At 39.2% G+C, this 15122-nt stretch overlaps 2 protein-coding genes across 2 annotated transcripts; both read left to right on the forward strand.

Moving 5' to 3' along the window:
* Positions 1-1882: 1882 nt before the first annotated feature.
* On the forward strand, positions 1883-14350 carry LOC125236571 (glutamate receptor 3-like). Its single transcript, XM_048143421.1, has 11 exons — positions 1883-2030; positions 2534-2771; positions 3121-3304; positions 3942-4117; positions 5669-5889; positions 6576-6681; positions 11384-11562; positions 11878-11982; positions 12312-12478; positions 12978-13177; positions 13394-14350. The coding sequence occupies exons 1-11, from the start codon at positions 1887-1889 to the stop codon at positions 13465-13467; spliced, it is 1794 nt and encodes a 597-aa protein (XP_047999378.1). The 5' UTR covers positions 1883-1886; the 3' UTR covers positions 13468-14350.
* On the forward strand, positions 8823-10832 carry LOC125236572 (60S ribosomal protein L10a). The gene is made up of 5 exons (XM_048143422.1): positions 8823-8914; positions 9096-9251; positions 9650-9805; positions 10099-10264; positions 10638-10832. The coding sequence occupies exons 1-5, from the start codon at positions 8910-8912 to the stop codon at positions 10806-10808; spliced, it is 654 nt and encodes a 217-aa protein (XP_047999379.1). The 5' UTR covers positions 8823-8909; the 3' UTR covers positions 10809-10832.
* Positions 14351-15122: the final 772 nt, after the last annotated feature.

A 15122-nucleotide genomic window follows, 5' to 3' on the forward strand; every position in this document is an offset into this window, starting at 1 on the left:
TGAAGTCGAGACAGTGTTTAGTCGTTTTTGTGAGCCGGCCAATATAATTAGGTCTACAAGTTCAAACAGTAGCTACGGGTATAGAGTTCAAATCCTTCAAAACGTAAATTTACAGAGCAATGTACCTACAATCTACAATCTACATTATTCAACAATCAACCCTAGTTTACCTAAAAAGAGTCTTAACTTGTCTTAGTATTGTAAACAGCTCGCGTCCAACAAGCGATGGCGCACTTTCAATTGTTTTACATCCTGATACTCTCTTGTTTTTCAAAAGCACACGCTTTGGAGAATTTAAGTGACCATGTTGAATTCCTGAAAGAATTTTTGCTACGAGACGGGAGAGCATCGACTGTTGTCTCGCACATGCAACTGAGTAAAAGTACTTTATCTTAATATTTTATTTATTATCTTAGTTTTTCCGTTAATCTACACACGATCGGATGGCCCTACTAAGCTGTAATAGTTATTTGTTATAAATACAAGGGGGCAAAGTTGTATTTTAACGCCGAGTTTTTTTTTTTTTTTTATACAACGTCGGTGGCAAACAAGTATACGGTCCGCCTGATGTAAAGCGGTCACCGTAACCTATGGACGCCTGCAACTCAAACAGTGTCACATGCGCGTTGCGAGTGTGGAATTGATAACGAGCAAGTGAAAGGATTCTACAGTTGAACCACGAGCGAAGCGAGTGGTTCGAGAATAGAATCCTGAACTTGCGAGTTTTTTAACACACGAGAAGTAATAGTACATTACTACAGAGGCCGGGACAATACCTCAGACCTATCCGGCCTCGCTTCGCTCGGCCGTCTATATGTCTTCGGCCGGCAACCCCATTTCCCGCCGAGGTATGTATAGTGCTTTTCTCAAACATGGTATGAAATAAATAAAGTCTACTGAAAATAGTAACTTTGGATGGCTGTATCTCCTTAACGGTGCGTCGTAGCGCAAAAATAATCGAATTTTCGTTCCCCTTTGAAGCCCCGTATACGCTTATAAAAAAACAAAAAGTAAAAAAAAAACGAAAAAAATTTTTTTTTGTATGAAAACGCATCCAAAATCAAATATTGTCTAGGGCCCGTACCAGTTGCAGTCGGCACGTCTATAAAGCCCCTTATAGTTTTTTTTTAATTGGCTAAATACCTGGATGTTATGTCACAATTATCTGTGTTTGGAAATTAAAAAAGAAGACTTTGCCGGCCTTGGCCTGTAAGGTTTGTATGAAATTCCATTATCTACCAATCGTCCTAGCCGCACCTGCAACGTCATACTTCGCTGCCAATTATATTCTGTCAAACAAGTCTGTCAGTAAATAAGAACTAAGAAAACTATAGGTATCCTTTTCTCTAGCACCCTAAAGAAAAGGATGCATATAGTTTTCTTTGTTCTTATTTACTGACAGACTTGGTTGACAGAGTATATAAGGCACATAACATCAATATTTCATACCATGTTTGAGAAAAGTACATTACATTTGCACCCGAGTGTAACACAAAACTTTTCCCCTCACTATAGCGAGGAAACTACAACGCAAAAAAATGCGTTTATCACTGCTTCCAGTAGTTCCACAGATGGTAAATCATCTTTATTACTAGATTCATCTACTTTTATCAATTTTAAAGCAATTAATTTTACTTTATTCAAGGTCAAATTACTTTACCCACTAGTGGATAAAATGCGTTTTTACCCGCTGGTATTAAAGGACAAAACACGTGTTTCCGAGCTAGTGAGGGGAAAACCTATTTTTTTGAGTTCAAACTGTAGTTTTTCTCGTCCGCCAAGTGAACGTTAGCGAATAAGGCAAGATTTAGCAAAGAACAGGTAGGTACAGGTCACGTACAGGTACTTACCCGAACTGCTTTCCTTCGTGTATTTCAGAAGACCATATGCATATGTGCAAGATGCTAGCCACTGATCACAAGCTATTTAAAATAGCCCCAAATACGCAAAACATACCTTATAAAGAAACGGATGATGTCGTTCACTTAGTAGACTTGCACAGTGAATCTGCGCGGGACCTGTTGTACAAGGTAGTTTAGTTTTTAATACTAATTTTTATAAACGATAGGAGGCAAACGAGCAGACAGGTCGCCTGATGGTAATCGATGACTGGCACCCATTGACACCCGAAACAGCAGAAGGGTTGGCCTTTACGATAGTTGTACGCTCTTTTCTTGAAGATTTGAAGGTCGCATGGGTCCGGAAATACCGCACTGCAGGCGACACTTCATTACACAGTTTAGCTATGCGAGGTACTCTAAAACTAGAAATACGCCAATAGAATTGACTGAACGAAATGTACCTATGGCTCCATCATACCTCACTCTGTCAATCCCTAGAATTATTTCAAATTTTTGTTTAATTTTTACGCCCGGAATGCTCTTTAAGCGAAATGTTAATCATCAACCATGGGGCGAGCTCTAACGCCATCATCTATGAAAACCTTTGATCATTGCTAACTTCATTAACGACACTGTTTCATTAGGCTATAGGTAACCTAAATTCTAATCAAGCCCAATTTCCGTCTATCAAGGCAATCAAGGATGACTCGATCAACAGTCCCAGTCGATGGCTGCTGTTCGCCAATGATATCGATAATCATTGTAACATATCAAATAATGACCGCTATAATGATGTAAACTCCATAGCGAATAATGATCACATTGATCATAGACGAGGCATTGAAAATCAGTTCGCTGATCTGTATATTGATATAAACACGGAGGTCTATGTTACATTTCGACGCAGGATCTGTGTACTTTTATATTCAGGTAAGGGTAAAGTAATGTAATTTCTATCAATCATATATAAATTCTATAAGTAGTAATTATTAGTTATAGTAACAGCTCGAAAAAAGCCGATTTGAATGGTAGTCAAGTACCCTATTTGATACTGGTACCTTTTACTAGAGAATGTCACAAATACTTGATAAACTATCTAGAATCACGAGAGCAAACGAAATTAGGTATACGTTTTTTTTTATTAACGATAACAACGATAAAATATTTATTTACAAAAATACAGTTACAAATATTACATAAGTAAGTACATACTATGAAATCTTCTTACTTACAACTACATATTTGTCATATACCTGCCCTATTTATATAATCCCTGCAGTGTATAAAATAAAGGCCCACCTCCCTTTAATATGGGAGGACTTCGGAGTATGGACGCCGTCCGGTTTCGACCGACCGCGGCCGGCGCCGGCGGCAGTTCGGCGGCACGACCTGCAGGGAGCTGATGTGGTCGTGCCAACCGTCCTACTGCACAACGAGACGTTGGAAGACTTGCCTGACTATCTGTAAGTATAGACAGTTAGACACTGTAGGAACCACCGCAGCAAGACACGGAGTCTTTATTAACTGACCTGTGTGGCGGTGGTGTGGTCTTGTCGATATTTTTTCTTCACAACCAGACGCTAGAGGACTTGCCGGACTATTTGTAAGCATAGACCAATGGTACATTTGACACTGCAGCATATTGCAGCAGGCCACAGAGCCTGAGTCTGACTAGCCTGACCGGCGCTGACTGTAGTGCTGCGGCGCGGGTGCGGTCATGCCAACAGTCTTACTGCACAGCCAGAAGATTTGCCTGACTATCTGTAAGCGTAGACACTCAATAATGCAGCAAAGCGCAATGTCTTTAGGGACTGCATCATCTGCAATGTCTGAGGAAGCCAAGAGGAAGCCCTCATGTCCCTATATAAACTAACTGTTGATTTGTTGAACCCACGTTGAACCACGCCACGTATAACTATTCCATTCCACTCTTTATCTATTTATGGCTGTTTAGCACAACTTGAGCTCTCGCGCGCGAGTTCATACTTCAAGTTGCGCTAGGTAGATGCGATAGATAACGCAAGCAATGCTAGCCCGCATGATTTCTACTTGGAAGAAAAGAAACGAAGAAATGCACCATTGCTCGTAACATTCTTTCAGGCACCGCGAACGGGACACCATGACAAAGTTGGCGTACTACATGTGCTCGCACCTCGTCGAGTGGGTGAACGGGACCAAAGTGCTGAATCGGACCACATCGTGGGGTTATCTACAGCCGGACGGCCGATGGGACGGTATCGTCCGAGAAATGCAGGATGGACGGGCGGATATAGCCGGTTACGAAAATGTTTTTTATTTTAAAATCATTTTTAATTAGCAGATAATTACGTCTACGAACGATGATGTTCGAAAAGTTTGATGAGTTCAAGTCTCATCCAAGAGTTTGATAAGTTCAAGACGCACCCTCTTGGATGAGTATGTTGCACTTAAGAGTTGAGGTTCAACTTGTATAGTTTGGTGAGTTCAAATCTCACACTACGCAAAAATAATCCATTTATAATTTGTATGTCTTTCCCATCACGGAACAATGGTGTTCCGGACCTTTGGGAGGCGTGCGCGGGGCCGAAGCCAACGCGTAGAGGCCCTTTCGACACTTTAATGAAATGTAAGGGGTACACCGAGCGGATGTTGCCCTTGCCCGTATCATGGGACACACGCAGAGTCAACACCCGCCAGGGTGTAAGGACTATTTGAGAGTTAATGGAATCTAAAATGAACTGGTCTATTTTGATGAAAGTGATGGACTAAATACTGGGCTATGGATAAAAAACCGGACGCCTGCCTAATAAAACGGTATCCAATTTTATTTCCGGCAGACGGTGACTCGTCCCCACAAGATGGGCCCCCACAAAAAGCGACATCTAAGATGGCTCAAGGGCAACACCGGTGTGAGAACTCAAGGGTGTCGAGAGGTGTACACCGCTTTCTGCCCAGTAGCTGTTAAGCCACTGTACCAACTCGCGTCTTATGCAAATTTTCACTTCCACCCCTGGAGCATGAAACCCTAACGACCCCACTCTGGACGGCCAGCCAAGGCAAGCCAGAGGTAGAGAGTCCTGTCCCACCCACCCGCCTTACGGGTAACAGAACTCCCCAGGAGCACTCGGGTACGTGGGGTCGCTGTTCCCCAACAGCTCGCAACAAGCTGCCCTGCGTTGACTGATTGCACTGGTAAAACCAATGGGCGATGGGGTCGTCACATCCCTACGCCAATATTGTTATTAGATATGTTTTTATTTTGTTGAAATGAATCCCATAGATTTAGAATTATTAAACTAGATTGTTTAGTTAGGTCAAAAAGTGTGTCCACATGAGAGGTAATTGTTTGGGCTGGTGTCCCTCTCGCACTTATTGACAATGTCAACATTAGTCAGTGACGTCATCACTGTCATACATTGGGGATACCAGTCAATTTTCAAAGTTATTACCAAATCTACTAATACCCATTTGAACATATTTTTTAATTATACATATCTTTGATTTACTGGCATCAAAATAATTACATTATAATTATTTCCAAATTTTTTGAAATATATCGAAACCCTAGATTGAATATAACATTAAAATAAAATAAGAAGTTATAAAGTCAGGTAATATACAGATAAAAATACTACTAATATGGGAACCTCATTAACACTGGCAACACGTGCGAGAGGGACACCAGCCCAAACAGTGCCCTCTCATGTGGACCGTTTTCGCTAGTCTGATACGATCGACTTTCTGTTTCAGTAATAAGGTTAAATTTCGTATGGCAAAAAATGTGATTGAGCTATCCCGTGTAAAGATCTTTGATTAATCCATAGAAGAATAATCTTAATTTCCCGCAGGATCCTGCATGATAGCACAGAAGGAACGAGTAAAACACGTGAACTACGTCCTGGCTCCGTCGAAGATCGAAGCCATGTTTGTGTTCAAGAAGCCGTCACTTGCTTCGGTCACTAACATCTACGTTCTACCTTTTGGCATTGGAGTTTGGATGTCAACCGTAGTTCTGATTGTATTATCAACTGCTACTTTATTCTTGTCTTATTTTGGAGAGGATCGTATGGTAAGATCAACTACTAAAATAATCGTGTACGATTAAATGAGCAATTCTTGTATGCACGTAGAAATACATTTACGCAACCTCAGAAACGACTGTAAGGATTTTAAAATAGGGAAGTTTTTGGTCCCAATAATTGGTTTAGCTGTGTCATCTCTGGGTAAACTTTTGAGTTTTGTTAGAAGGTGCGCCCACGAGCGACTTTTCGAAGCGACTTTTTTGTCGCGACCATGGGCTAGTATGAAAGTGCGCTCACGAAGCGACGCAACTTTTCATACAAATATAAGAATAAGAATAAGAAAAATTTATTGCCTTATTATACATACAGTTACAACAAAATACATGCAATTATTAAAAACTATTACATGAGTTATGCCCATTATGATAGTGAGTAAAGGGATAATTTTTTTGTACTGGGCAAAGGGTTTCGGTCTCAGCGTGTGCCGGGACAATATGCCCGGCGCGGCGCTGCTTTTCAGACCGATCCCAGACTAAGGACGGTCGGAGAAAATTGTAATATGTAAGTCGCCGACCAACTTTGTCGCCCGTGGGCGCGCACCCTTGTGTGTGTGTGTGTGTGTGTGGTAAAGTCTACTCTATCTACTAAGTGCCTAAACTCATACTAGCTGCTGATACTAAGCCTACTAAGTACCTAAACTCATACTAGCTGCTGATATTGTTATTCACAGAAGAATTACGAGAGCAAGTCATGGCTTCAAAAAATGTCCGATGGGTTTTTTGATACGCTGTGTTTAGTGTTTCAACAAGGAACTGCAGCTGATCCACTTTCGATGGCCAGTAAGTCGATAAATCCATTTATGTAAACTTAATAATTAACAAAAACACACATTTTTTTTGTAAAATTTTGTCAGAAAAGGACGCAAAATATTTTTTTTTGTATGAGAAGCCAACTCTCCCCATCTTGATCAATATTTTTATTCTTACCGACAAAAATCCATATTAAAATGCTAGAGTTTTCACTACTACCAGCATAACAACTATTAATTTATTTGTGGCAAAAAAGTTGGAATCCTGTGGAAAAAAATAAAGTGACGCGCATGCGCACCTCGTCAGTATTGCCACACCTAAGAAGAAATCCGGAGATTCACGATATTATAGCCTAATTAAAAAAAATATTGTTTCGTATTCAGACAGTGTCAGACGCACCTTTTTTGTTACCAAATTTTTATTATACATTTTTTTGAGAATTTATTTTTCACGGAGTGAAGGAGAATCATGAAAGCTAAGATCTCTATTCAAGTCGGACAACATGTGATCATATTTGGGGGTGTTCTTCTTTAGTCTGACCAGAAAGAGAAGAGTTGTAGAATATAAATACACTGATATATATTGTATCTTATATAATGCACGACTCTTCTCTTTCCAAGCTTTTACAGACTCTACTAGTTGTCACTGACCTTTTAAATTCTACACCGTGTTTCACTTAACACTAAAAACCTGAAAACAGTTTGTTCAGAATCGAGAGTAGAATCGATTGAGCTATATCTTGATGGGGGTAATATTTTTATTTAATTTAGTATTATTAATTATTTTTTACGTGCCCATTCTATTGTACTCGTAATACAACATTGTGTATATCGCATTGCTAAGAGGTTGTTTACCTTTTTTCAGTATTTAGGGGTATTAATACTGGCCGGTTACTTGGACTATTATTTTTTCCGCTACTAGTTTGACGTTGTTTGTCAGTTTAATTTTAATGTTTATCATAAGTCATAACAAATTGAACTCGTACCTAATTACAACCTTGTCATTTTGAATATTGAGTTTATTTGCTTACTGCGATTACCTGTCCAATTTGAAGTTTACTGTGACAAAGCTTTAAAGTGTTTTACAGTGACATCTTAGCTGTCTATTGGTAAACCTTATGTCGTTGCAGTAACGTACACAAATAAATAGTGTTATGGTTTATGATGGTAGTTAGCAATTACTTTATTGAGTGTAGAGCTAAAAGTCAAGTAGAGCTGAACAGAAAATTAAAAATTCAATTTAAAAAAAAGTAACGATCAGATTAAAAGATGAATACTCTAGATGAGTTTAAAAAAATAAAAATCAGTTGGGGTGTCTGAGGTTTTGAGTGATACCGGAAACACCGTGTATAATTACACGTCAGCAATCAGTAATTTATATTACTTTTCATAGCCACTTACTGTGACTACTGTGATTCATTGAAGAACCTATGTCTTTTTTTCCTCTGTATGCTTTTATTAAAATCTAAGGAATTATAGCACCGATCAGGATTTTCGAAAATCGAATCTGGCAACACTGTGTTTCGCCCCCCACCAGCGTAGCCAGATCTACGGAAAAGTCTGTAGATCTACGGATTTCGGGGCTTCAACACAGACCTACGGATTTTTTTGAAATTTCTACGGAATTCCAATAAACACAATTTTTTACTAAATTATACATGTAAGCAATAAAGATATTGTGAGTTATTGCTAATAACGAAACGTGATTCCCGTCTGTCACGCTTCGGACTATAGCGACTATTTATACTTTTGCGTTTCGTTACACGCCGCTCACGCTGTACAAGATCTAACTTTCTAAGGCTACACTAATGTAGTAAAAGGGAACGGAATTGAAGCGTACCAATACCTTTGGTAGGTACGCACTGTAACTAATAATATGGCGAAAAAGTAGAAGTGCTACATACACTTCTACTTTTCATTACTCATTATTTATGCTTCAATATAGTCTGTCAAACAGAGGTGTGTCACAGTAAAAAGGCGCGAAATTTTAATTCTTCGTGTCTTTTAATTATCCTATTTTTTTTTAATTTTCCGCTTTTTCAAGATACGGAATCGGCCATAAAAACTTAAAAGAAAAGTCTGTAGAACTACGGATTTTTTAAATTGCAATCTACGGAATTCTACGGATATTTTGGCCGCAGCCTACAGATTTACAGAATTATAATCTGGCAACACTGCCCCCCACTTCGGTTCGGTTCGGCCATTACGCGTTCTTTCTTTCTGTTGTCACTTTCGTGAGGAGTGGTTTATTCGTCGACAATGTCGTAAGTTTCTTCATTATTTTAAATACAATTTATTAGGAATTGCAATTATCCGCACTTGTTTACAAGTGATCTAATACTGTAGTAATGTTTTTCAATCAATGTAGATTACAAATTACTATGATTTGTTCAACACGTTGGCGACATAACCTATAAAGTGTAATCGATGTTAACCTTATTTTAGGTCGAAAGTATCCCGTGATACGCTCTATGAGTGCGTCAACGCCGTGCTTCAGTCGTCAAAGGACAAGAAGCGCCGCTTCCTGGAGACAGTTGAAATCCAGATCGGTCTGAAGAACTATGACCCCCAAAAGGACAAGCGTTTCTCTGGCACCGTCAAGTACGTTTACCTGTACTAAACATTTTTGTGGTCGCCATGCGACCACCAGAGTGGTGAAATACAGGGAGTTGGCTCAATGCTGACGGGACTCCACCCAGAGTCTTTAAATATCGGGTAGGCGAGCTTCGGCTCTCCGGCTAACTTTTTTGAGGTTATAAAGGAGTGGTAAGCCTTCTATTACTTATCATTGTCTTAGTACAATTTGGCACATGTTTTTGAGCGCATTTTTAGCCCTCAAAAGTCCGATCAAAAACAATAATGCAACTAAATGATGTCTAATATTGCATGTATTATCTAATGAAAATACTTTGATGAACAACTTTCACTGATGCCCCTAAAAATGTTAATTAAAAATTCGACATCTTGTACTTGTTTCTAAAATGTCAAATGCATTTCAGGCTAAAGTACATCCCCCGGCCGAAGATGCAGGTGTGCATTCTGGGAGACCAACAGCACTGCGACGAGGCCAAGAACCTGGATGTTCCGTGCATGGACGCCGAGGCTTTGAAGAAGCTCAACAAGAACAAGAAGCTTGTCAAGAAACTAGCTAAGAAGTAAGTGATAATATTAACAGCTGCATATTTAAATCTAATTTTCCGGTCACACTCTGACTGGTATGGGAAATAGTGAGGACAGTATATTGGCGAGGACTAGTAACATAACTGTGGGATGTCTGTCTTAATTAAATTGATAAGAAGTGTTAATAAGAAAAAAATGTGTTAATGGTACCATGTGGTACCTTTTACTTGAGAACATCGCATAAGATGGCCGCAACATACCCCAATTCGCATGTACAACTCGATAAGGTAGATTTCAATTTATTAACATTAAATTTTACTTTTTCCAGATATGATGCTTTCCTTGCATCAGAATCCCTGATCAAACAGATCCCGCGTCTGCTGGGCCCCGGTCTGAACAAGGCTGGCAAGTTCCCTGGTCTGCTCTCCCACCAGGAGTCCATGACGCAGAAGATCGATGAGGTCAAGGCCACCATCAAGTTCCAGATGAAGAAGGTAATATATTTTTTAGTTTTCTTAACCTTGTGAGGCAGGTGTACTTGTACAAATTTAAGTTAAATTCTAGAAATAAATAAAGTTCCAAATTCAAGACTTACAGTACATCTCAAAACCTGATCGGCATAAAAATAATCGCGGCATGCGAGAGGTTAATATCTACTCAATCTAATAGCAACAATTTGATAACCAATTTTAACATGAGGTTTCCACTACCCAAAGTTTTGTGTGAAAGAGGTAGCTTTTTACTGATAAGGCCACCTGATGTTTCCTAATTATATCCCTAAATATTCTATGTAGTACACAATTGTAAAGTGCAATGAAAAATTTCTTGCTACACCACACATAACTAACTGAAATATAATTCTTCCAGGTACTGTGTTTGTCGGTGGCTGTTGGCCACGTGGACATGACCCCGGACGAGCTGGCGCAGAACGTGCATCTCTCCATCAACTTCCTGGTGTCTCTGCTCAAGAAGCACTGGCAGAACGTCCGCTCGCTCCACATGAAGTCCACGATGGGCCCGCCCCAGAGATTGTACTAAGTTTTAATATACTGGACAACTAAATTTATTGTTTTTATTGATTACCCTACTGACCATTGTAACTAGTCTCTTGCTGGTTCAAAATTGATCTTGGATACCTCTGAACACAAGTTGTGTAAGTGCAAAAACAAACCAAACTGGTATTCAAATTAATGCATCACCATGCGATGGAAAATAGATATACAAATTCGATGTGTAGTAACTTATTTGTGAAAATAATAACTAGATTGTGTATGTACTTCTTTCATACGGGATCCAAATACTTGTAAGGAAATCCTTTTGGTAGTCCTAAAATACAACGAAGACCCCTTGCGAATGTGTCAGTGACCTGATAGTCTGGTTCAGTGTAGCTCGTGCAGGCTCGGGAGTCCCAAAAAAAAGGATCTCTCGTAGTAGGTACTTGAGCTTCATGATAGCCTAGAACTATATAGGGTTTTGGATTTGGACCGATAAAAGGGACCTAAAATGACATCGATCTTGAAACATGGTAATAGAGCTTGTTTTTGTTGAACAGAAATGAGAAATTTGTAGACTGCAAATCCACGAAAATTTTCGATACCATTTTTATGCCACAGGCCGGCAAATTCTACTGCTGGGACTTATGGCGTTCATGTTCCTATACACGGCGTACTCCGCCAACGTGGTGGCGCTACTGCAGTCGCCCACCAACGACATCAACAATGTCGAGACTCTGCTGACGTCCCCCGTGGCGTGTGGCTCGCAAGATGTCGTGTATGCTTGGCAGATGTTCGGGGTAACTTCATAGTTCTTAACTCCCTTAGGCCCACTTGCACCAACCACTTAACTCAGGGTTAATGGGCTTATCTGTCAAATTCCATATAAAGTTGTGGGTCAACCCTCCATTTTCGTTGGTGCAAGTGGGCTAAGGGCCTTAACTGAGGGTTAGTGTGCTGTCAAAATCCATATAAAATGGGTTAACCCTCCATTTTCGTTGGTGAAAGTGGCCCTTAAGATTTTTTCATTATACACGATCTGTCAGGCGAGCACACACTTAAGTATCATAACCCACTTTTAGCAATAGGTTCTTACAATTGGAATCTTTTTTCAGCACGAGTCACGCCCAATTCATCGTCTTCTAGCTGATCGCAAAATTAACTCGCAAGGGAAAAAAGGATACCTCAGCGTCGAAGATGGCATACGCAAAGTTAGAGAGGTAAGTAGGTATTTCAAGGTTGAACGCTAACCGCTTGATGCTTTAGAGGCGAACGGAAAACTTCTATTGACTTACCTACCGGCACGTCATCTTAATATGAAATGTCTAGTATTAATGTTAGCGGCTGCCGTTAGAACAAATTTGACTCCATAAAATTAAACACAAAATGAGGCCAGCGCCTAGGGAATAAATAGACACTGTATCACCACACCAAAGCGGCGTACCTACAGCTCAAACCACCAAAGTATGTAAATTGAGTATAGGAAATATCTTAAATATGTAAACAGAGCAGCATAGCAATGTCTGATGAAAATGATCTTTACATCCAGGGCATGTTCGCGTTCCACGTGGAGCAGACGGCAGGCTTCGACCAGATCCAGAAGACGTTTCTCGAGGACGAGAAGTGCAACCTCGGCTTCATCAAGTACATGTCGACCACCTCGCCCTTCATCGGATTCTCGCAGACCACGCCTATCAAGGAGATGCTTAGGATCGGGTACGTAGAGCAAATGCCGAATTCCCTCTGCAGAGGGCGCTAAATAAGATCCAACTTCTATATTTTCTCTTTTCCTGTTTATCGATGGCTATTTATTAGGATGGTGTATGTATGTTACAGATTTCAGTTTATTTTGTTTCTGTGAACAAACTCAATTCCCTTAGATCCACCAACTTGTAAGTATTCTATTTTAAATTGGTAATTTGAACCCAAACGATTGCAGCGCTATCTAGTTTTCGGTCTATAAAGTCGTGCATAGATTATGTTTGAGTCAGTTTCATATTTTTAATTCAGTAGACAGGAGAGTTGTATGTCCAGCTATAGCTTTACCCCCTTATTCATAAACGTTCACTAAAGTTATCAAGCCGATAAAGTTCGTCTGCCCCTTTCCGACGTATTGGTGTGACAGAAAGGGACAAACGAACTTTATCGGCTTGATAACTTTAGTGGACGTTTATGATTAGGACGGTTATAATATACCTTATCATCTATCCTACAGTGCTAACCGCATAATGGAAGTGGGAGTGCAGAGCCGTTCGGCGCGGAGATTAGTTCCAGAGCGTCCCCGCTGCGGCGCTAGTGCTGCCATGTTCAACACCGTGCGACTTAGCGACGTGGCACCCGCCTTTAGACTATTGCTGAGTTTTTATGCTTTGACGCTGCCGATACTTGGACTAGAAATATTCCTTAGGCGAAGAGGTAAAAACCCACACACCTGTTTCTATAGAACAGCTTGGTAAAAAAAACAGTAGAAATTGAACTATTTTTTTACACTTACTTTTCTCACACAGAAGTGTCAAAATAGTTGCCACCTGCAAAGCGGTTTACATAGACGGTGGCGCCTCTATTACTTTCACAACTTATCTAAAAGATTAGGTAAATATAGAACTCTGATTTGTGAACTTATGTTTTCAGAAATAAAAAGAATAAACTGCGACTCAAAATCCGTGGACACGACAACCGAGGAAATCACCGAAAACGTTATCTAAGTCACCAATAATACACCCAAGTAATTGAAATATGTATATTTTGATACCGTACTTGTATGTTAATAGAAAAATCTCCGAAATACTGACACTTAACAAGGCTAGAGCTATTATGGTCGACTGTACACACATATATGCTACTCAGATATTCTTACACTCATAGGAACATTTGCACCTTAGCCTAACCTAACTATTGCCTTATTCACATAGGTAAGAAAGCATAAAATGGAGAAATATATGTATAGTATTTTATGTTTGGTTTTGACAGCGTTAGGTGGCGGTGTATCATTATTTAGTATAGTTACTTTTTAGCAGTATGTTTCTTGCATTAAAAATTACTGTCTTGTATTGGAATTTTCATACATAGCAGAGTCAGCAGTTGTAGCCTGTATAGATTTTTTTTAATTTTAAGCGAATAGTACCTATTGCTAACAACATTGATACAAAATACCTACATGACCATCTTGTTTAGCATTCAGATACCGTAGTTATATTACTCCACTTTATACGTCTTCTTACTTTTTTTCTATGATAATACATTAAGATCTATAAGAATAATCATAAAGGTCAACTCATGATCATTTAGGGCTAGGCAAAATATTTACAATACACATAATTGTATTTAATTAAATTTGTTAATGTATTTAATCTCATATCTAAAAAATCTATTTAGTTAAACAAAAAAGGAGAATGTAAAAAATATACAAGGCTGACAATATCTACGGGCCTAATTCAAAGAAATCGTTATAAAATGTCACAGCGATACCACATTGTATGACAGAGACATAATGTGAGTGTGCACGGGAAAACGTCCCACTTTGTCGATTGCTATAAAACCGCTTGTCAGTTTATTCCAAAGACCTTTACAGGGGACAGCTCAATCACATTTTTTGCCATACGAAAATAACCTTATTACTGAAACAGAAAGTCGATCGTATCAGACTAGCGAAAACGGTCCACATGAGAGGGCATTGTTTGGGCTGGTGTCCCTCTCGCACGTGTTGCCAGTGTTAATGAGGTTCCCATATTAGTAGTATTTTTATCTGTATATTACCTGACTTTATAACTTCTTATTTTATTTTAATGTTATATTCAAACTAGGGTTTCGATATATTTCAAAAAATTTGAAAATAATTATAATGTAATTATTTTGATGCCAGTTATTCAAAGATTTGTATAATTAAAAAATACTTTCAATTGGGTGTTAGTAGATTTAGTAGTAACTTTTAAAATTGACTGGTATCCCCAATTTATGACAGTGATGACGTCACTGAATAATGTTGACATTGTCAGTAAGTGCGAGAGGGACACCAGCCCAAACAATTACCTCTCATGTGGACACACTTTTTGACCTAACTAAACAATCTAGTTTAATAATTCTAAATCTATGGTTTATTCATATAAAGATACAAGTAAACCTCTCAGTGGTAACCGACAAAGTGGGACGTTTTACAAACACATTTTTTTTTTACCAAAACAGGTCAGTATCACGTCGCTCTGGAATTTTATAGTCCGAATTGTGCAGTTAAACAGTTCAAAAACCAGTAAGAGAAAACGAACTTGAAAGGACATGTTTACAAAAATCGTTTCAATACATTTCCTTATATAAGATGTATCAGTCTCTTTTCAGAAACTATATTGCTTAAGTGCAAAAGAGA

This window comes from Leguminivora glycinivorella, chromosome 19 (genome assembly GCF_023078275.1).
Source record: "Leguminivora glycinivorella isolate SPB_JAAS2020 chromosome 19, LegGlyc_1.1, whole genome shotgun sequence".
In the NCBI taxonomy this organism is placed as follows: Eukaryota; Metazoa; Arthropoda; class Insecta; order Lepidoptera; family Tortricidae; genus Leguminivora; species Leguminivora glycinivorella.